General features: G+C 46.9%; 1 protein-coding gene across 1 annotated transcript; it reads right to left on the bottom strand.

Moving 5' to 3' along the window:
- Positions 1-271: 271 nt before the first annotated feature.
- On the bottom strand, positions 272-23,143 carry exosc2 (exosome component 2). Its single transcript, XM_070863705.1, has 9 exons — positions 23,000-23,143; positions 17,083-17,184; positions 15,312-15,357; positions 13,989-14,078; positions 12,897-12,962; positions 11,198-11,266; positions 9,250-9,426; positions 8,140-8,268; positions 272-6,146 (listed from the first exon to the last, which is right to left on the bottom strand). The coding sequence occupies exons 1-9, from the start codon at positions 23,113-23,115 to the stop codon at positions 6,066-6,068; spliced, it is 876 nt and encodes a 291-aa protein (XP_070719806.1). The 5' UTR covers positions 23,116-23,143; the 3' UTR covers positions 272-6,065.
- Positions 23,144-23,670: the final 527 nt, after the last annotated feature.

The following is a 23,670-nucleotide window of genomic DNA, read 5'->3' as shown; positions in this document are numbered from 1 at the left end:
AAGAAATCTGCCGCCCTTACCCGGTCTGGGCCTATATGTGACTCCAGACCCACAGCAATGTGGTTGATTCTTAACTGCCCTCTGAAATGGCCTAGCAAGACATTCAGTTGTATCAAACCGCTACATGACCTTGACCACTCGGATTGCAGCGGTTCAAGAAGGCAGCTCCCACCACCACCTTCTCGAGGGTAATTAGTAATGGGCAGCGACGTCCATATCCCGTGAATGAATTTTTTGTAAGTCTACTGCAGAGATTTCTTCAAACAGAAAGCAAGCTAGCAAGTGCCTGACTTGCATCTCATTTACTGGAAAGTTAATTCACTCCATTCTATAACGCAGTTTTCATGCAATACAGTACACGGGCATAAAATGGTGCAGCAACAAAACATTAATACAGGTTTGGAGAATATTGAGAACAGACGAGGCAAATCTGATTATTTGGAGATGTCACCACTAAAGCATGTGATGTCTAAAAAGACTTGGTTTTATATAGCACCTTTCACAACCACTGGATGTCACAAAGTGCTTTATAGCCAGAAGTACTTTTGAAGTGTAGTTGCTGTTGTAATGTGGGAAACACGGTAGCCATTTTGCACACAGCAAGCTCCCACAAACAGCAATGTGATAATGTCCAGATAATCTTTTTTTTTTATTATGTTGGTTGAGGGACAAATATTGGACAGGACACTGGGAATAACTCCCCTGCTCTTTGAAATAGTGCCATGAAATATTTTACGTTCACTTGAGAGCAGACAGGGCCCCAGTTTAACGTCTCATCTGAAAGACGGCCCCTCCGACAGTGTGGCACTCCCTCAGTACTGCCCCTCCGACAGTGCGGCGCTCCCTCAGTACTGCCCCTCCGACAGTGCGGCGCTCCCTCGGTACTGCCCCTCCGACAGTGCAGTACTCCCTCAGTACTGCACTGAGAGTGTCAGCCGAGACTTTCTGTGCTCAAGTCCCTGAAGTGGAACTTGAACCTGTAAAGTCCTGTCCCCTCAGTACAGATTCACACGAGGCATGTAGTGAAGTCAAGGTCACTCTGGACCTGCACCGTTACTTCACAGCTCTGGAATGCTGCAGTTGCCTGAGACCTGTCCTTATATACCTGTCTCTTGCAAGTGCACCCCTAGTGGTAAGGTATGCTGGTGGTTACAGGTCATATCTTATTACAGTCTTGTATAGCATGTTAGGATACAGTTATATATAATGATGTAAGATACATAACATCCCCGAATTTAACTGCTCCACCATTGGAGGGCATGTTGTCAGCTGCCTGGGCCCTAAGCTCTGGAATTCCCTCCCTAATCCTCTCCGCCTCTAAACCCTCCTCTAAGAGGCTCCTTAAAACCGATCTCTTTGACCTTTAGCTCACCTGTCCTATTATCTCCTTGCGTGTCTCGGTGTCAAATTTTGTTTGATAATCGCGCCTGTGCAGTGCCCTGGGACATTTCACTACATTAAAGGCACGGGATAAATGCAAGTTGTGGTTGCGGCCTTTATTATGCGCCTCGGTGTCGCAGTGAGCGCTGCGGACAATGGATTAATTTGAAAGGCAGGCACTGTGACAGTGTCGGCATTCAAAGCATCAGCTGGGGTCACCAACTCTGGTTGGCTGTATTCATGGAGGATTCATCACATGGAAGGTTGTGACTGGAAGGCTGTTTCCAGTGGGGTTCACAAGGCTCAGTACTCAGTCCCTTGCTTTTTGTGGCATATATCAATGATTTAGACTTGAATGTAGGGGGTATGATTAATACGTTTGCAGATTATACTAAAATCGGCCATGTGGTTGATAATGAAGAAGAAAGATGTCGACTGCAAGAAGATATCAATAAACTGGTCAGGTGGGCAGAGCGGTGGCAAATGGAATTCAATCTGGAGAAGTGTGAGATAATGCATTTGGGGATGGCTAACAAGGAAAGGGAATACACATTAAATGGTAGGACACGGAGAAGTGTAGAGGAACACTGCGCTCCTCTAATTCTACCCTCAAGCATCCCTGATTATAATCGTTGAACCATCGGTGGCCGTGCCTTCTGTTGTCTGGGCCACAAGCTCTGGAACTCCCTCCCTAAACCTCGCCGCCTCTCTTCATCTCTTTCCTCCTTTAAGACACTCCTTCAAATTTTTTATGGCATAATACTCCTGTGAAGCACCTTGGAAGGTTTCCCTACATTAAAGGCACCATAGAAATACAAGTTGTTGTTGCTAGACATACCCGACCCATCAGCCGGAGGTGAGTGCTTGAAACATCCATCATTGGGAGGAGATATCCATTAAATAAAACTGACGGGATTCATACTATGAATGTAATATGTTAGTAAATTCCTTGAAATGGAATTTACTGTGGGCAAAGTTGAAAGAAACCTTGGTGCGTTAGTGTCAGCCGTGGCTCAGTGGGCAGCACTCTCGCCTCTGAGTCAGAAGGTTGTGGGGTCAAGTCCCACTCTAGGGACTTGAGCACAAAAATCCAGGCCGACACTCCCAGTGCAGTGCTGAGGGAGCACAGTGCTGTCTTTCAGGTAGAACGATCCTACGCCAACCACGTTCCCTCTAGTGCAGTAGCGGAGCTGTCTGCTGGTCCCGCACAGCCTGAGACTGGCTATTCCAAGGTGAAATTTCACATATGCACGAAACTGTGCATGAGCCGCACAGCCAGTTAAATGGACTGAAGAAATTAAGGGAACATTGCATGGCCCTATTTTGAAGAAGAGCAGGGGAGTTATCCCCAGTGTCCTGGGCCAATATTTATCCCTCAATCAACATCACAAACACATTATCTGGTCATTATCACATTACTGTTTGTGGGAGCTTGCTGTGCGCAAATTGGCGGCCACGTTTCCCACATTACAACAGTGACTACACCCAAAGTACTTCATTGGCTGTAAAGCACTTTGGGACGTCCTGAGGTCGGGAAAGGCGCTATGGAAATGCAAGTCTTATAGGGATATGTAAGAAAGCGTAAATCTAGAATACTTTGATATCGGCTGAACTCGGTGACACAGGTTCAGGGTTGTAAAGGCAAGTTTTGTTTAAATATAGAAAATGCCTGGGTTGTTGTGTAGGGTGGTTGAGAACAAGGACACAGCTGGATGGTGCAATGGGAAAACTGTAGGGTTAATCTTCTGGAAGGATGAGTTTGAATGGGCTTCGTTCATCTGAAACCAGTCATTTGTTTTACTCAGCAAGTTATGATCTGGAATGCACTGCTTGAAAGGGCGGTGGAAGCAGATTCAGTAATGACCTTCAAAAGGGAATTGGAGAAATACTTGAAAGTGAAAATTTGCAGGGCTATAAGCATCGTTCCCATTAAGCTACGCTGTGATCTTGCGGGCCCACGCAGGCCGCTCACTGGCTCTTGCATGGAGAAAAACCGCGCATGCGGGGAAATTTAAATGGGCCGCGCAGCCAGTTAAAAGGCCCGCGCCCCAGAAAGACAAAGAAGAGGGAACACTGGCTGTGATAAAGAGCATGGGAGTGGGATTCATTGCTCTGTCAAAGAGCCGGCACCATGGGCCAAATGGTCTCCTTCCGTGCTGTATGATTCTACCATTGTTCCTGGTTGTGGTTTATATTCATTTTTGAAACCAAAAATGTAGGATAGCAATTTTTTTTAAAAAAGGTGTAAACCAGGCGTGACGTCCAGCCTGTGCAAGGTTAAACACACAACAGAAGTTGCAGTGAAATCTCCGAGCAGAAGCCTTTCGGTGAAACGGTTTGTGCTGAAATGTCCCGATGACATCAATGTAAGTAATTGAATGCTGAATAATCAGACATATAGAATTGAAGGGCATTAACGAACAGTTCCTCACCCATCGCCTGGGGGGAGGGGTGTAGAGACAGGCAATGTCGGCCTCTACGCAAGCACCAATATCTCCTCTTGATTTTTGTTCGGCTGCATTACGTGGGATATCTCATTACTGCAACCCACAGGGTAGAGAGGATATCTGCAAAACATATCAGAGCACTTGGAGAAACTGTTTGTGGTTGGAGTCATCCTTTCAATAGTCTAACTGCAATCTGCATTAGAGCATATTAGCCCCAATTGTATAGAAGCTGCACCTTTTCTATACCCTGCCCTTGCAGAGTTGGGTACCCGAGGGTTTAACAATGACTCCACTTGCTCGCTGCTAATTAATAATCTTGGGCATCACTGACAGACTCGTCGAAATAGCATTTACCTCGCCATCTCCCGTGGCCTCTATCACAGACACAGCCATCTCAGAACACTCTCTTGTATCCCTCATTGACCACAGCCCCACATTCTGCATCTGCCTCGGGAATACCTTTCTCCTCCTTCCCCCCACCCCCCAAACTCGCGAGAATCTGGTTCTCCATTTGCCATGATACGTCTGATCTCTCAACTCCCAATATAGCCTGTACTCTCTCGGACCCAGCTGTGGCTCAGTGGGTTCAAGTCCAACTCCAGTGACTTGCACATAAAAATAATCTAGCACTGACACAGGGAGTGTTGCAATGGCGGAGGTGCCATCTTTTGGATGAGACGTTAAATTGAGCCTCTTCTGCCCATTCAAATGGACATAAAAGATCCCACGGCACTACTTTGCAAGGGAGTTATCCCCGGTGTCCTGGCCAATATTTATCCTGCAATCAACACAACAAAAAACAGATTATCTGATCATTATCACACTGATGTTTGTGGGAGCTTGCTTGTGCGCAAATTGGCTGCCGCATTTCCTACAACAGTGACTACAATGCTGTAAGTGGAAGCAGCCTAGCCCAGCAGTCTGTGTGGCCCCCTACCTGCGAGTACCATCGGAGCAGGCCGGGGAGCAGAAGGAGCAGTGTGGGGGCCCACGTGCTGGAGCAGGAGCAACAGCAGTGAAGAGTGATGTTATCAAGGTCCAGGTTGGTGATTGGAGCGTGGGCAGGACGAAGGAGCAGCAAGAGTTCGTAGAGGGACGTGATCAGGGCCCAGGAGAGGCGCGAGTTCGAGGCCCAGAAGATGCGAAAGCACGGGCCAGCCCAAACTGTGATATGCGTGCGCACTAGGTCCATGCAGCAGAGCAGGTCTCCAGTCGTCTTGATTAATCCTTGCTACTGGACCAAGACCTAGCTCTGTCAAGTCCGTGTGGTGGCTGGTGTGCAACGGCCACCCCACGTTAAAAAAAATCCACGCACAGGCATCTTCCACCCTTCAGGATGTAGTTCGGACCTGGAATTTTAGTTCATCGTTGAAACACCCGTGAACTTTTTGACGTGGAAGCAAGTCATCCTCGATTTGAGGGACTGCCTATGACACTTCGAAAGTACTTCATTGGCTGTTGAGCATCAAGACATCCGGTGGTCGTGAAAGGCGCTATAGAAATCAAAGCCTTTCTTCTCATCCTCGTTCCCGCAAGGCTCATCATCAAAGGCGAAATCGAGAAAGACTTGCTTCCACTCAAAGCGAGTTATCAGGTGACTGTATAGTCCAATGTGGGAATTACAGTCTGTGTCACAGGTGGGACAGTGTTCGAAGGAAAGGGTGGGTGGGGTGTCTGGTTTGCTGCACGCTCCTTCTGCTGTCTGCGCTTGGTTTCTGCATGCGCGAGGTGACGAGACTCGAGGTGCTCAGCGCCCTCCCGGATGGTCTTAGGCCAGGGAGTCCCAGGTGTCGGTGGGGATGTTGCACTTTATCAAGGGGGCTTTGAGGGTGTCCTTGAAACGTTTCCTCTGCTCACCTGCCGTGTCGGAGTTCCGAGTAATAGCCATTTATTACATTAAGCACCAATGGGCTTTGCTCTCCTCTGCAAAACCAGATACTATTCCAGAAGCGCAAAGATAACTCCCAGCTTCTTTTCACGACTACCCATTGTCTCCTTAAGACCTACCTCTTTGACCAAGATTTTGGTCATCTGTCCCAATCTCCCTTACGTGGTCCGGTGTCACATTTTGTTTGATAATCACGATGCTAAAGGCGCTATATAAATCCAAGTTGTTGCTGGTTCGTTAGAGGACGGTTACTTACATTTTCTGTGATCCAGAGACAAACCCATTTATTATAAATTTTAATTTGGAATATTTTTACAGGGAAAGTAAAAAAAGGAAGTCTGTGCTTGGCGTTATCCCTCCTGGTCGATGAGGCGCTGTCTGGTCTCCATAACTATCTCTTCCATTAATTCTGGCTTCAGAATGTCTTTAATCTGAAATCAGAACAGAAACAACTTGGGCACATGGGATTCATCATAGGCAGTCCCTCAGAATCAAGGAAGACTTGTTTCCACTCTCAAAATGAGTCCTTAGGTGGCTGAACAGTCCAATACGAAAGCCACAGTCCCTGTCACAGGTCGGACAGACAGTCGTTGAGGGAAGGGGTGGGTGGGACAGGTTTGCCACACACTCCTTCCGCTGCCTGTGTTTGTTTTCTGCACGCTCTCGGCGACGAGACTCGAGGTGCTCAGCGCCCTCCCGGATGCACTTCCTCCACTTAGGGCAGTCTTTGGCCAGGGACTCCCAGGTGTCGGTGGGGATGGTGCACTTTATCAGGGATTCACACCTATCAGACAAACCCTCACCTGCTTCTGTAGGACATTTCCCCCCCCCCCCTCCCAAAATGAACATTTAGTCATTAGGAATGGGGAGGGGGGGGGGGGGGGGAGGGGCGGAGGAAACGAGCGATAGGAGCAAAGCAATGGAAGACAAGAGTGCCCAAACTCTATGGAACTGAATACAACAGGATTAATCACTCTCAGGTACTTCAACGATTCAGAGAAAGCCTTAAAAAAAAAGTACATTATTGACATGTGTAATCCTGCAGTTTCACAGCGAACCATTAAAACGTGACTTTTCCCTTAACAGTTGCTGACTGACCCCCACACACCCAATATAGAAAGAAAGACAGTGGCTGGTCTATTCCTAACTCGCGTTCACCCCTGTGCACGTCGACCTACATTGGCTCCCAGTTAAGCAACACCTCGATTTCAAAATTCTCATCCTCGTTTTTAAATTTCTCCACAGCTCACCTCTCCCTATCTCTGTAATCCCCTCCAGGCCCCACCCCCTATCTCTGTAATCCCCTCCAGGCCCCACCCCCTATCTCTGTAATCCCCTCCAGGCCCCACCCCCTATCTCTGTAATCCCCTCCAGGCCCCACCCCCTATCTCTGTAATCCCCTCCAGGCCCCACCCCCTATCTGTAATCCCCTCCAGGCCCCACCCCCTATCTGTAATCCCCTCCAGGCCCCACCCCCTATCTCTGTAATCCCCTCCAGGCCCCACCCCCTATCTCTGTAATCCCCTCCAGGCCCCACCCCCTATCTCTGTAATCCCCTCCAGGCCCCACCCCCTATCTCTGTAATCTCCTCCAGGCCCCACCCCCTATCTCTGTAATCTCCTCCAGGCCCCACCCCCTATCTCTGTAATCTCCTCCAGGCCCCCCACCTGAGCATTCCTGATTATAATTGCTCGACCATTGGTGACCGTGCCTTCTGTTGCCTGGACCCCAAGCTCTGGAACTCCCTGTCTAATCCTCTCTACTTCTCTTTCCTCCTTCAAGACGCTCCTTAAAACCTATCTCTTGGACCAAGCTTTTGGTCACCTGCCCTAATTTCTCCTTCAGCGGTTCAGTGTCAAATGTTTTGACTCGTAACACTCCAGTGAAGCGCCTTGGGATGTTTCACTACGTTAAAGGCGCTATATAAATACAAGTTGTTTTTAAGATGCTCCTTAAAACTACTTCTTTGACCAAGCTGCCCTAATATATCTCAGGTGGCTTGGTGTCAAATTTTGTGAAGTGCCTTGAGACATTTCACTACGTTAAAGGCGCTATATGAATGCAAGTTGTTGTTGAATAAGTTTCTAAGAGATGCCCATCTGTAAATTACAGTGACCAAGGTGATCGTCCAAGAGCATGTTTGTATCAAATTCCTCCTCCTGCTATTTTAACAAAAGCATTTGTAGTAAACAGGTCAGAACAGCCCTTAAAACAGAGAGGGAGATTTGAAACGAGCGTATTTAGTGTTCAAAGAATGACTATTGCTGAGAGTCATTTTGAGCCTATTAAGAATGAAAGTCACAAATTGTAGCAAAGTGTGACACGATGAGTTAGACACAAACGGAGAATATGCGATGAATGCAAAGACGGAAGACATTTTAACGTTTCAGATCCTGTACAGCCAGCCTGTGAGTGTAATATTACCTGTTGATGCAGCGAAGCCTCGTAGCAATACAGGACACTGGTGTCATAGAGCAGCAACTTGTGGATATTCAGGGCTATGATGCAGTTGCGGAGTCGTGAGATCACCTCTCTGTCCGCTAACGGAACTGGCTGGAATGGGAAGCAAAAGGAAGAGCACGGACATTTTAAGGCGAAGTCGTGTTTATGAACACTTTTACAGTCGAAGCGACATTGCAGTAAATAGGCTCGCTGCCCAGGTTAGGACAAAGAGTCGCTCTAAAACAATTAAGTCTTACTTTAGAAACAAGCCTTCCATAGGTAGATGAAGTTCTGCAATGCGTTACATGGCTACACTGAAATGGAATTCATGACCCAAAGTTGACAAAACACAGAGGAGGCTGAAGACTTTATCTCACAGCCGTGGCTCAGTGGGTAGCACTCTCGCCTCTGCGTCAGAAGGTCATGAGTTTAGGTCTCACCTCCAGACATCCGAGCACAAAACAATCTAGGCTGACACCCCCAGTGCACTACTGAGGGAGCGCTGCACTGTCTTTCAGATGAGTTATTATTTAAATGGAGAAAGATTGCAAAGTGCCGCAAAGGCCCCATCTGCCCTCTCGGGTGGATTTGAAAGATTCCACAGCATCTGTGATGAAGAGCAAGGGGGAGTTATCTCTGGTGTCTGGTCAATATTTATCCCTCAATCAACATCACTAAAACGGATTATCTGGTCATAATCTCACTGCTCTTTGTGGGATCTTGCTGTGCAGAAATTGGCCGCCATGTTTAACGTCTCATCCGAAAGGCGGCACCTCCGACAGTGCTGCACTGGCGTCTCAGCCTAGATTTTTGTTCTTAAGTCTCTGGAGCGGGACTTGAACCCTCGACCTTCTGACTCAGAGGTCAGAGTGCGATCCATTGAGTCACGGCTGACACCTTAAGGAGTGCAAGTTGATCAGAAGTTGTATTGCAAGAAGTTATATCTGGTTTGTTTTCTTGGAGACTCACAGAACTCGCGCTACCTTGAACTCACCCAGCGCTGCTCGGGAGAGTGTCGCCAACTTTTATATGATAAGCCCCCTCCCCCTCCCTCCCTCCACGCCTGCACCAAGAATACACCTGGAGCCTCACCTCAAAATTTGTCACAAATCCTCCTGCCTCGTCCTCCTTTTGTTCAGCGATTGGATAAATCCAGATGTAGCCGTTATTCCCGAGGATGATGGCCGCTCCACAGGGCAGGTTGTGAAAGTGAGTCTTCCGACGTTTTACGAGGGAAGGGGAGACTTGGACCAGTGTCCCCTGTCCCAGCTGACACCAATGGTTGCAAAAAAAGGTTTTTTTTTAAATAAAGGAAAATGGATATAATACCCTTTGCACATGAGGATAACTCCAGTATAAATACATCGTACACCAGACAGGGACAGGGCCACTCATGGATACGGAAGCCCTGAGAGGTGATCTTATTGAAACATAAAAGATTCTGAGGGGACTTGACAGTTAGATGCAGAGAGGATGTTTCCACTCCTGGGGGAATCTAGAACTCGGGGGCATAGTTTCAGAATAATGGATCACCCATTTAGAACCGAGATGAGGAGTTTCTTCTCGGAGGGTCGTAAATCTGTGGAATTCTCTGCCCCAGAGAACAGTGGAGGCTGGGGCATTGAATATATTTAAGGTGGAGATAAACAGATTGCCAACCATTTATCGTTCAACAATCAGTAACTAGTGGGGTGCTGCAGGGATCAGTGCTGGGACCCCAACTATTTACAATCTATATTAACAACTTGGAAGAAGGGACCGAGTGTAACGTAGCCAAGTTTGCTGACGATACAAAGATGGGAGGAAAAGCAATGTGTGAGGAGGGCACAAAAAATCTGCAAAAGGACATAGCCAGGCTAAGTGAATGGGCAAAAAATTGGCAGATGGAGTATAATGTTGGAAAGTGTGAGGTCATGCGCTTTGGCAGAAAAAGAAATCAAAGAGCAAGTTATTATTTAAATGGAGAAAGATTGCAAAGTACAGCGGGACCTGGGGGGTACTTGTGCATGAAACACAAAAAAATAGTATGCAGGTAAGCAAGTGATCAGGAAGGCCTTATTGTAAAGGGGATGGAGTATAAAAGCAGGGAAGTCTTGCTACAGCTATACAAGGTTTTGGTGAGGCCACATCTGGAATACTGCGTGCAGTTTTGGTTTCCATATTTACGAAAGGATATACTTGCTTTGGAGGCAGTTCAAAGAAGGTTCACCAGGTTGATTCTGGGGATGAGAGGGTTGACTTATGAGGAAAGGTTGAGTAGGTTGGGCCTCTACTCATTGGAATTCAGAAGAATGAGAGGTGATCTTATAGAAATGTATAAGATTGTGAGGGGGCTTGATAAGGTGGATGCAGAGGAGGATGTTTCCACTGATGGGGGAGACTAGAATAAGGGACCGCCCATTTAAAACTGAGATGAGGAGAAATTTCTTCTCTCAGAGGGTTGTAAATCTGTGGAATTTGCTGCCTCAGAGCTCTGGAAGCCAGGACATTGAATAAATTTAAGACAGAAATAGACAGTTTCGTAAACGATAAGGGGATAAGGGGTTATGGGGAGCAAGCGGGGAAGTGGAGCCGAGTCCAGATCAGATATGATCTTATTAAATGGTGGAGCAGGCTCGAGGGGCCAAATGGCCGACTCCTGCTCCTATTTCTTATGTAACCATTTTACTTTGTGTTACAAGTTTCAGCCAGCAGCTGATTGACAGCAGCAATCTGTTCCAATTACTTGTCGCGCGCATGGCCAGTAGATTCAGGCAGGCCAGAGCTTTAGGAAATCAGTCAATCGTTCGAATGGAAATTTTGATAAAACAGAAGCACAACAAGACAATCCAAAATCATTCCTGTTCACCCATCACCCCTGCCCTCACTGACCTACATTGGCTCCCGGTCCAGCAATGGCTCAATTTTAAAATTCGCATCCTGGTGTTGAAATCCCTCCCCATCTCTAATGACCTCCAGCCCTACAACTCTCCAAGACCTGTGTGTTAAATTTTAATAAAAAACGTTTTGTCAATACCTGCATCATGACACATTGCCTTACCTTTCCGTACTTCAGGCTCCTGGTGTGCAAGGACAGAGCACCATCCGCAAACACAGCCTGTACCTCTGCCTGAACCTACGATAAGGAAAATCACCAACGAACAGAGAGCAAAAACCGACTGAAGTGAAAAATTTGGCTCGCTGATTTCAAATTACTTCTGTATTTAATAAATAAAATATTCATGGTATGTGACAATCGCCCTATTTACCCAATAATTTACACGAGGACAAAAGAACCAGAGGTGACATGCGGAATAAACAGTTTATGCCGCGAGCTGTTGTGATCTGGGACCCGCTGCCTGAAAGGGCGGTGGAAGCAGATTCAATAGTAACTTGCCAAAGGGAATTGGATAAATACTTGAAAATATCCTGGGCTGTAGGGAAAGATCAGGCGAGTGGGATTAATTGGATTGCTCTCCCAAAGAGCCGGCACAGGCACAATGGGCCAAATGGCCTCCTTCTGTGCTGTGGCATTATATGACGAGTTGCACAGACTAGGCTTGTATTCTCGAGTATAGAATGTTACGGGGTGATCCAATTGGGGTGTTTAAGATGATTAAAAGGATTTTGCAGGGTAGAGAGATAGAGAAAAACTATTTTCTCTGGTGGGCTGGGGAGGTCCACAGCAAGGAGGCGTAATGTTAAAATTTGAGCTAGGCCGTTCAGGGATGACATTAGGAATCATTTCTTCAGTGTGGTGGAAATCTGGAACTCTCTCCCATATAAAAAAGCTGCTGAGGCTGGGGGTTAATTGAAAAATCCAAAACGGAGATCGCTAGGCAAAGGGTATCAAAGGATATGGAACTAAGGCGGGTAGATGGAATTAAGTTAAGGATCAGCCATGATCGAATTGAATGGCGGAACAAGCCCGAGGGACCCACTCCTGTTCCACACACGGTATTGAAGGACTTGAGAGACGCTACATGATTATTCAGTCATACAGCGCTCGCTGATGAAGCCACTTTCACTTGCGTTGAATTGTCACTCTCTCTCTCTTGATTTAGAGTTCTTCCCCCTCCCCCTTCCCCTTCCCCCTCCCCCTCCCCCTCCCCCTCCCCCTCCCCCTCCCCCCCCCCCATCCCCCCTCCCCCCCACCCGCAGACAATGGGTTTCACGTTAGTGGCCCAAATCTGAATGCCAACCTCAACTCAAGATATCCCCCAGTGGCTAATTCATGGCTGGGCAACTGGACGGAGAGAAAGAGAAATAAATTAGCAATGGAGTGCTGGCCTTGCAAGCAGCCTGCCTTCCTGAGGTAGCTTCCCTCCACATGTCTAATTAACGAAGGGAGATCTCAGCTGGGATTGATGGGGGATGAACTAAAGTCACATAGTTTTTAAAACACAAAACTGTTCTCTTTAAAGTGAACTGATTTCATTTGTGTTCAATGCAAGTGGACTCCTTAAATTTCAATACCTTTTCCCATCGATTAGAAGCTCCTTGTACTGCAAGGGTGAATAAAGTCTCATTAAGTGCGCTTAAAATTCCTATTCTCTGCAGAGCGGATAGGGCGTCCCTGGTGAGGAGCGGCGCCGGGGAAATCGTAGCCTGCAGTCCTGACTTGCTGCCTGTTTAAAATCAGTGGGCAGAGAAACAAGGCTCCCAAGCCCACAGTTTACTGGGCAGTGCCACTTCACGTCGGGACTGCCCGATTGAGCAATCAGCCCAAAGAACTCCACGCTGGGCAGTGAAAAGGATACGCTGATCAGGTCTCCCTCTTGCAGGTAGTCCCTCATCATCAGCTCATCCTCAGCAGATCTTCTTCTCTGCAAGGAGATAAAGCATGTATCAGAGGAAGAAGGGTAGCCCCAGAGATATGTCTCATTATTGGGATAACCCGCACACACCATTGGACCAGGAAGCAAGACTGATCCTTCTGTATCCCGGGCCAGGAAGGATGGGAACGGGAACCGGAAGCAGAGTTCCTATAAGATAACTGGAATTAATTGCTCTTTCCTGCAGTGACCTGTATGGTATGCACAGTGCACTCAAATATCCAGTGTGCACAACATACTCCACTCCAGAAACACGAGCACACAATGCACGCCGACATCCCCAGTGCAGTACCGAGGGAGCGCCGCACTGCCGGAGGTGCCATCTTCCAGATAAGAAGTTAAGCCGAGCGCACAATCCACGCCGACATCCCCAGTGCAGTACTGAGGAAGCGCCGCACTGTCGGAGGGGCAGTACTGAGGGAGCGCTGCACTGTCGGAGGGGCAGTACTGAGGGAGCGCTGCACTGTCGGAGGGGCAGTACTGAGGGAGCGCTGCACTGTCGGAGGGGCAGTACTGAGGGAGCGCTGCACTGTCGGAGGTGCTGTCTTTTAGATGAGACGTTAAGCCGAGGCCCCGTCTGCCCTCTCAGGTGGGCATAAAAGATCCCATGGCGCTATTTAAAGAGCAGTGGAGTCCTGGCCAATGCCCTTTTTTTTGGGGAGGTGGTGCACGGTCCCTTTAACGGGCAGCGTGGCCCATTCAAAGTTTCACATGCGAAAAATCTCCCATTCAAAAGCTGGTAAGCGGCCTGCACGAGACCTCCAGACCGCTGTGCCACCGTGCAGCTTAGTAAGAACATTGGTCCCGAGCTAATATTTATCCCTCAACCAAAGTCACTAAAATGGATGATCTGATCATTTTCACATTGCTGTTTGTGGGCTCTTGCTGTGCGTAAATTGGCTGCCGCCTTTCCTACATTATAACAGCTACCACACTTCAAAAGTGGCTGTAAAGTGCTTTTGGACATGCCTAGGTCATGAAAGGCGCTATAGAAATGCAAGTCTTTCTTTTACTCACCAGTTCTCCTCCGGGCAGGTTAACAGACGAGAGAAGCAGTACAGAGTCTAGTCTGGAGTTGGTCTCCAGTTTCCATCGCTTCTGCTGCACCTACAATTATTCAGGAAGCTTCGGTTACATTTTTGAGAGACTCAAGCCGAGCCTTTTTACTCCCCAGGTCAGGGTTTTCTGACCCTGTGCCCAAGGGCGGGAGGGTGAATTGTACCCCAAAAGGTGGCCAACTAAATGAACATCAAACAGTTCTGCAGCAGCAGCATGCATGCATCCATGTTGAGAGAGAGAGATACCCGAGTACTTTACAGGATGATGTTAAAAAAGGGGACATCAATTGGAGTGGGGTGGGGAAAGCACAGTAAAAGGAATTAGGATTTTGAAGCCAGGAAAGAGGATGACAAGGTGGATTACCCAGGATATACGGCACAGATACAGGCCACTCAGCCCAAGCCGGCGTTTATGCCCCACTCGAGCCTCCTCCCGTCTTTCCTCATCTAAATCTATCAGCATAACCCTCGATTCCCTTCTCCTGCTTATGCTTGTCTAGCCTCCCCTTAAATGCATCGATACTATTCGTTTCAACCACTCCCTGTGGCAGTGAGTCCCACATTCTCACCACTCTTTGAATAAAGAAGTTTCTTCTGAATTCCCGATTAGATTTCTTGGTGACTATCTTATATTGACGGCCTCTAGTTATGCTCTTCCCCACAAGTGGAAACATTTTAGCCATCGAGCCTATGCGGACATTAGCTCTTCAATTGGTGTCAGCTGTGGCTCAGTAGGTAGCACACTTGCCTCAGAGTCATAAGGTTGTGGGTTCAAGTCCCACTCCAGGAACTGGAGTACAAAAAAAATCTAGGTTGACACTCCAGTACAGTGCTGAGGGAGCGCCGCACTGTCGGAGGTGCCAACTTTCGGTTGAAACGTTAAACTCAGGCCCTGTCTGCCCTCTCGAGTGGCACTATTTAGAAAAAGAGCAGAGGAGTTATCGCCTGTATCTTGGCCAATATTTATCCCTCAATCAACACAACAAAAACAGATTATTTGGTCATTATCACATTGCTGTTTGTGGGAGCTTGCTGTGCGCAAATTGGCTGCCGCGTTTTCCACATTACAACAGTGACTACATTCTCAAAGTACTTCATTGGCTGTAAAGCGTTTTGAGACGTCCGGTGTTTATGAAAAACACAATAGAAATGCAAATCTCGCTTTCTTTCTTTACTTATCCTCCCAAGATGTATTTAGACCGTCCAAAACGGATAGTGAATTTACAAGGAATAACTTCAAAGTTGAAAGGTCATCAAGCTCTGCCCAGCAGTTTTAATTTACCTCTGTGATTCTGCCCACGACAACATCTCCAACTTCTCCATTATATCTAGAGAAATAAAAGTTCAGATTAGCAGCATTAATCACACCGTGCTCGCAGACCGACATTGGCTCCCGGTCCAGCAATAGCTCAGTTTTAAAACTCACATCCTAGAGTTCAAATCCCTCGTCCCCTTCCCCATCGCTAAACTCCTCCAGCCCTCCGAGAACTCTGCACTGCTCCAAATCTGACCTCTTGCGTAACCCCCATTCCCTTCGTCCCACCATTGGCGGCCGTGCCTCTAGGCTTTGGAATTCCCTCCCTACACCTCTCCTCCTTTAAGATGCTGCTTAAAACCTACCTTTTTGAACAAGCATTTGGTCACCTGCCCTAATGTCTTCCATTGGCTCAGTGTCAAACTTTGTCCGATTACACTCCTGTGAAGCACCTTGGGACATTTTACTAAGTTGTTGTTGATTATCTTTAGAACTTAACATAAGAATTAGGAGCAGGAGTCGGCCATTCGGCCCCTCGAGCCTGCTCCGCCATTCAACGAGATCACGGCTGATCTTCTACCTCAACTCCACTTTCCCTCCCGATCCCCATAACTTTGATACCCATAGATCTATCTATCTCTGTCTTGAATATACTCAAAAGACTGAGCCTCCACAGCCCTCTGAGGTAGAGAATTCCAAAGATTCACCACCCTCTGAGTGAAGAAGTTTCTCCTCATCTCAGTCCTAAATGGCCGACCCCTTATTCTGAGACTGTGACCCCTGGTTCTAGACTCCCCAGCCTAGGAAACATACTGCCTGCATCTACCCTGTCAAGCCCCGTAAGAATTTTGTATGTTTCAATGAGATCACCTCTCATTCTTCTAAACTCGAGAGAAGATAGGCCTAGTCAATCTCTCTCCCCCCCCCCCCTCCCACCATCCCAGGAGTCAGTCTGGTGAACCTTCGTTGCACTCCCTCATTGACAAGTATATCCTTCCTTTTATGTTCCTTTCGATCACAATTGTTTCATTTTTCAAGTTTAAATGCAAGCTCATCCTTTAACTCATTCACATGGCCACAGCTTTCTGGTTTTAATGGCAATATGGATGGAATCGCAAGGCACAATCTCCAAACCACCAGTAAAACCCCGGAACCCCAACTATTAAAAACAGAATTTGACGTATGCAGTCATCATAAACCAATGACCTGATCAGCAGTCATCTATAGACCATTGTCCCTGAAGAGTATTAACACTGTCAGCTTGGCTTGTGGTCGCAGGGTCACATCTGGGTCAGAAGATGGTGGGTTCAAGTCCCACTCCCTGACTTCAGTGCATAATCTGTGCCAACACTCCAGCGCAGTTCTGAGGGAGTGCTGCATTGCTGGAGGTGCTGTCTTTTGGCTCCAAAGCTAATCCGGGTACCCCGCTTGCCTGTTCAAGTGGACAGAAAAGAATCCATGACAGTTTGAAGAAGAGTAGGGGTGTAGGCGAGGGGCTGAAAGATCAGAGATGCTCTTTCCATGGAGTTAAGTCACATTACAAAGGGAATTTACAACACAAATTTTAAAAAGACCTCAATATGACCCACAGGAAATGAGCGGGGGAGTGGGACTAATAGGATGGCTCTTTCAAAAGAGCCAGCACAGGCACAATGGTCCGAATGGCTTTCTACTGTGATGTAAGATTGTAATACAGCCACTGGTCATGAAATTGAAACAAAACTTCTTTAATTAAATGGTTCTGCCCTTTACCCGGTGACGACACGCACACCAATGATGATAAGTGTTAAAGGCCTGCCTTGTTTGAAGTGGCTTGACGCATATCAACTTGTTCACTCTTTCCACAGCTCCAGCGACTGAAGCAATAAGCTTCTCGTTTTCCATGTACGTACCATGGCCTCTGGAAAAAAAAGATTTAGACAGTGATAGGAGTCTGCACAAAGATCCAGCACAATTACACACTCGGGAAACATAAGATCACAAGAATTAGGAGTAGGAGTCGGCCATTCAACCCCTCGAGCCTGCTTCACCATTCAATAAGATCATGGCTGATCTTTGGCCTCAGCTCCACCTTCCTCTGCACTCTCCCCATATCCCTTGATATTCAAAAATCTATCAATCTCTGTCTTGAATATACTCAACGACTGAGCCTCCACAGCCCTCTGGGGTAGAGAATTCCAGAGATTCACCGCCCTGAGTGAAAACGTTTCTCCTCATCTCAGTCCCAAATGGCCAACCCCTTATTCTGAGACTGTGACGCCTGGTTCTAGACTCCCCAGCCAGGGGAAACATTCTCCCTGCATCTGCCCTGTAAGAATTTTGTATATTTCAATAAGATCACCTCTCATCCTTCTAAACTCTAGAGAACATAGGCCTAGTCTACTCAATCTCTCCTCATAGGACGATCCCCCAATCCCAGGAATCAGTCTGGTGAACCTTTATTGCACTCCCTCTGTGGCAAGTACATATTTCCTTGGGTAAGGAGACCAAAACTGTGCACAATACTCCAGGTGCGGTCTCACCAGGGCCCTATATAATGGCAGTAAGAAGTCTTTACTCTTATACTCAAATCCTCTTGTAATAAAGGCCAACATACCATTTGCTTTCTGAAGAGCCCATTTCAGTTGCTAGTATCCTCCCCCAATTAAGGTTCCCAACCCTCCAGGATTGCCCAGGAATTAAAGATTAATGTCCCGGATACTGCTGCAAGCTTCCCCAGAGAAAAAAATCATTGGAGCATCAGGAAAGTAAACTGTGTGCTGACGGAAGGTCATCGACCTGAAACGTTAACTCTGTTTCTCTCTCCACAGATGCTGCCTGACCTGCTCAGTGTTTCCAGCATTTGCTGTTTTTAATTAAAGAAAATTGTGTGCTTATTTTTCATTTTCTTAGTATAAAAATACTGGAACTGGGAGGAAAAAACAGGTGGTTTGATTAGAAGTCATAAATCATCCAATCGGGTAAAGAAGAGGATGTTCCCTTCCCAATTAAGAAAAAAAGACTTGCATTTAGATAGCGCCTTTCCTGACATCCCAAAACATTTTACAGGCAATTAATTACTTTTTGAAGTGTAGTCACTGGTTAATTTTAAATTGAAGATTGCTAGATTTTTGTTAACCAAAGGTATTAAGGAATATGGAGAAATGCAAGTGTATGGAATTAGGTCACAGATCTGCCGGGATCTGATTGAATGTCAGACCAGGCTTTTCTTTGGCAGCATCTCCCAAACCCACGATCTCCACCACCGAGAAGGACAAGGGCAGCAGGCGCACGAGAACACCACCACCACCTCCAAGTCACACACCATCCAGACTTGGAAATATATCGGCTGTTCCTTCATCGTCGCTGGGTCACAATCCTGGAACTCCCTCCCTAACAGCACCTTCACCCCACGGACTGCAGCGGTTCACCACCACCTTCTCAAGGGGCAATTAGGGATGGGCAATAAATGCCGGCCTTGCCAGCGACGCCCATGAACAAATAAAATAAACAGGCTCGAAGGGCTAAATGGCCTACTACTGTTCCTATGCCCCCAAAATTCAACGCATGTCAGTCTGAACTGCCCTACAAAACGTGTCGTTGGCTTTGACTATGATTTTAATAAGTTTTGACATTGTCAACCATGATTAATCCAAGAATTACCATAGCAAGGTGGCAGCCCTGATACCGGGGATAAGAGGGTTAAATTACGAGGCTTGTATCCCCTCGAGTATAGAAGAGTAAGAGGTGATCTTATCGAGGTGTTTAAGATGATTAAAGGAGTTGACAGGTTAGATCGAGAGAAACTATTTCCTCTGGTGGGGGGAGTCCAGAACAAGGGGGCATAATCTTAGAATTAGAGCCAGGCCATTCAGGGGGTGTTGTCAGGAAGCACTTCTTCACACAAAGGGCGGTGGGAATCTGGAACTCTCTTCCCTCTTCCCCCACCATAAAAAACTGTTGAAGCTGGGGGTCAATTGAAAATTTGAAAACTGAGATCGACACATTTTTGTCAGGAACATAGGAACAGGAGTAGACTATTCAGCCCTTGGAGTCTGTTCCGTCATTTAGCTCGATCACGGCTAACCTGCATCTTAACTTCATTCACCTGCCTTAGCTCCATATCCTTTTATACCCTTGGCTAACAAAAATCTATCGATCTCAGATTTCAATGTAATAATTGAGCGATCATCTACTGCTTTTCGTGTTTCCTAACTTCTCTTCTGAATGATTCCCCCACCAGCGGAAAGTGTATTAAGGGTTACGGAACCAAGCTAGGTAGATGGAATCAAGATACAGATCAGTCATGATCTAGTTGAATGGCGTGACAGGCTCCAGGGGCTAAATTACCTCCACTTGTTCCTATTTTCAGATGATCCTATGTCCCAAAGCCAGGTGTTACCAGGGAGTTGCACAGAATGTACAACACAAAAGCAGGCCTTTCAGCCCAACTGGTTCAATGGCTTCATCATAGGCAGTCCCTCGAAATTGAGGAAAACTTGCTTCCACTCTAAAAGTGAGTTCTCAAGTGACTGAACAGTCTAATACGAGAATTACAGTCTCTGTCACAGGTGGGGCAGACAGTGGTTGAAGGAAAGGGTGGGTGGGTGGGGAGTCTGGTTTAGAAACATAGAAAATAGGTGCAGGAGCCTGCACCACCATTCAATATGATCATGGCTGATCATGCAACTTCAGTATCCTATTCCTGCTTTCTCTCCATACCCCTTGATCCTTTTAGCCGTAAGGGCCGTAAAGCCCTTCCCGCTGTCTGCGCTTGATTTCTGCATGCTCTCGGCGACAAGACTCGAGGTGGTTTATGCTCCACACTGAGCCTCCAGCACCCCTCTTCATCTCACCCCATCAGCATAACCTTCTAATCCTTTCTCCCTCGTGTGTTTATCTAACTTGCCCTTAAAATGATCCCCGGTGTCCAGGGCCAATATTTATCCCTCAATCAACCTCACTAAAAATCAGATTATCTGGTCATCATCACATTGCTGTATGTGGGAGCTTGCTGTGTGCAAATTGACTGCCGTGTTTCCCACATTACAACAGTGACTACACTTCAAAAAGTACTTCATTGGCTGTAAAGCACATTGGGATGTCTGGTGGTCGTGAAAGGCAAGCCTTCCTCTGTCAGCTCACCCCTCAGTCTTATCTCTTCTTGAGAAAAGAGCCCCAGCCTGTTCAGCCTTTCCCGATAGGTATAACCTCTTAGTTCTGGTATCATTCGAGTAAATCTTGTTTTTTCACCTTCCCCAGTCCCTCAATATCCTTTTTTTAATAATATGGAGACCAGAACTGTTGACAATATTCCACGTGCATCACTGTCAAGGGCTCAAGTGGACAGTGTGGTAAGTTCCTGCCATCCATTAATTGACTTTTATTTCCAACACACCTCTGGCTGGCCTCCCAAATTCTACCCTATGTAAACTAGAGGTGATCCAAAACTCGGCTGCCCATGTCCTAACTCGCACCAAGTCCCGCTCACCCATCACCTGTGCTCGCTGACCTACGTTGGCTTCTGGTTAAGTAACGCCTCGATTTCAAAATTCCCAGCCTTGTTTACAAATCCCTCCACATCTCTGTAATCTCCTCCAGCCAACCCCCCCCCCGCCCCGAGATATCTGCGCTCCTCTAATACTGCCCTCCTGAGCATCACTGATTATAATCACTCAACCATCGGTGGCCATGCCTTCTGTTGCTTAGACCCCAAGCACTGGAACTCCCTGCCTAAACCTCTGGACCTTAAAACCTACCTCTGTGTCCAAGCTTTTGGTCACCGACGTTAATTTCTACTTATGCAGCTCAGTGTAAAATTTTTTTGTCTCATAATACTCCTGTGGAGGGCCTTGGGATGTTTCATTACAACAGTGACTACACTTCAAAAGTACTTCATTGGCTACAAAGCGCTTTGAGAAGTCCGGTGGTCGTGAAAGGCGCTATATAAATGCAAGTCTTTCTTTTACGTTAAAGGTGCTATATAAATGCAAGTTGTTGTCGTATTAGATCAAACCCCTCAGTTTTATCTTTTCTTGAAGAAAAGAGCCCGTGCCTGTTTAGCTTTTCCTGGTGGGTATAACCGCTCAGTTCTGGTATCACCCTTGTATACCTTGTTTGTGCACCTTCTCCAGTCCCTCGATATCCTGTTTTTTTTTTAATAATATGACCAGAACTGTTGACAATATTCCACGTGTGGTAGATCCCACATGGATCATGGATCAAGTGGCCAGTGTGTCCAGTTCTTGCCCATCCATTGATTGCCTTTTATTTGACTTAAGGCAGAGTTTGGGAAATATCCCCAGCTGCCTGAATGCAGAGTTTGGGAAATATCCAGAGAGGAAAACAAAAAGGAGACAAAAGCAAAAGACAGAAAGGGGATGAGGAAAAGTGGAGGGCAGAGAAACCCAAGGCAAAGAACAAAAAGGGCCACTGTATAGCAAAATTCTAAAAGGACAAAGGGTGTTAAAAAAACAAGCCTGAAGGTTTTGTGTCTTAATGCAAGGAGTATCCGTAATAAGGTGGATGAATTAACTGTGCAAATAGATGTTAACAAATATGATGTGATTGGGATTACAGAGACGTGGCTCCAGGATGATCAGGGCTGGGAACTCAACATCCATGGGTATTCAACATTCAGGAAGGATAGAATAAAAGGAAAAGGAGGTGGGGTAGCATTGCTGGTTAAAGAGGAGATTAATACAATAGTTCGGAAGGACATTAGCTTGGATGATGTGGAATCTATATGGGTAGAGCTGCAGAACACCAAAGGGCAAAAAATGTTAGTGGGAGTTGTGTACAGACCTCCAAACAGTAGTAGTGATGTTGGGGAGGGCATCAAACAGGAAATTAGGAGTGCATGCAATAAAGGTGCAGCAGTTATAATGGGTGACTTTAATATGCATATAGATTGGGCGAGCCAAACTGGAAGCAATACGGTGGAGGAGGATTTCCTGGAATGCATAAGGGATGGTTTTCTAGACCAATATGTCGAGGAACCAACTAGGGGGGAGGCCATCTTAGACTGTGTGTTGTGTAATGAGAGAGGATTAATTAGCAATCTCGTTGTGCGAGGCCCCTTGGGGAAGAGTGACCATAATATGGTGGAATTCTGCATTAGGCTGGAGAATGAAACAGTAAATTCAGAGACCATGGTCCAGAACTTAAAGAAGGGTAACTTTGAAGGTACGAGGCGTGAATTGGCTAGGATAGATTGGCGAATGATACTGAAGGGGTTGACTGTGGATGGGCAATGGCAGACATTTAGAGACCGCATGGATGAACTACAACGACTGTACATTCCCGAGGAGAAACTTCTTCACCCAGAGAGTGGTGAACCTGTGGAATTCTCTACCACAGAAAGTTGTTGAGGCCAATTCACTAAATATATTCAAAAGGGAGTTAGATGAAGTCCTTACTACTCGGGGGATCAAGGGGTATGGTGAGAAAGCAGGAATGGGGTACTGAAGTTGAATGTTCAGCCATGAACTCATTGAATGGCGGTGCAGGCTCGAAGGGCCGAATGGCCTACTCCTGCACCTATTTTCTATGCCTGAATGCAGAGTTTGGGGATATCCCCAGCTGCCTGAATGCAGAGTTTGGGAAGTATCTCCCGCCCGCGGCCCACACACACAGGCCGACAGAGCGCGCCGTGCACGCGCCTCGATTTTCCCCGCCTCTCGGTTCACCGCCACCTTTTTACACCGCGCTTTAGCTCAGTTTTTATCCAGTTTTACCTCATGAAGCCGGTGTCGGTGGTGATCGTGTCTCCCGGCGACACCAGATGTTTATTCACCTCCGCCGCTAAAGAGACGCGCTTTCGCGCCGTTGCCAATCGGATGTCCACCGCCATCTTTACTACTGGCGAACCAACTTCAGCCCCTACGTATAAACTACATTCGCCATCTTTACTACTGGCGAACCAGCTTCAGCCCCTACGTATAAACTACATTCGCCATCTTTACTACTGGCGAACCAGCTTCAGCCCCTACGTATAAACTACATTCGCCATCTTTACTACTGGCGAACCATCTTCAGCCCCTACGTATAAACTACATTCGCCATCTTTACTACTGGCGAACCATCTTCAGCCCCTACGTATAAACTACATTCGCCATCTTTACTACTGGCGAACCATCCTCAGCCCCTACTTATAAACTACATTCGCCATCTTTACTACTGGCGAACCAGCTTCAGCCCCTACGTATAAACTACATTCGCCATCTTTACTGCTGGCGAACCAGCTTCAGCCCCTACGTTTAAACTACATTCGCCATCTTTACTACTGGCGAACCAGCTTCAGCCCATACGTATAAACTACATTCGCCATCTTTACTGCTGGCGAACCAGCTTCAGCCCATACGTATAAACTACATTCGCCATCTTTACTGCTGGCGAACCATCTTCA

Source organism: Pristiophorus japonicus, chromosome 20, assembly GCF_044704955.1.
Source record: "Pristiophorus japonicus isolate sPriJap1 chromosome 20, sPriJap1.hap1, whole genome shotgun sequence".
NCBI classification, from domain to species: Eukaryota; Metazoa; Chordata; class Chondrichthyes; family Pristiophoridae; genus Pristiophorus; species Pristiophorus japonicus.
This window is presented reverse-complemented; position numbering and strand designations above follow the sequence as displayed.

Coding starts and splice junctions, on each gene's coding strand:
- exosc2 (XM_070863705.1), bottom strand. CDS start 23,115: ATGGCGGTGGACATCCGATTGGCAACGGCGCGAAAGCGCGTCTCTTTA. Junction 17,185..22,999: donor ACCGACACCGGCTTCATGAG/GTAAAACTGGAT, acceptor TTTTTTTTCCAG/AGGCCATGGTACGTACATGG. Junction 8,269..9,249: donor GATTTGTGACAAATTTTGAG/GTGAGGCTCCAG, acceptor TTCCCATTCCAG/CCAGTTCCGTTAGCGGACAG.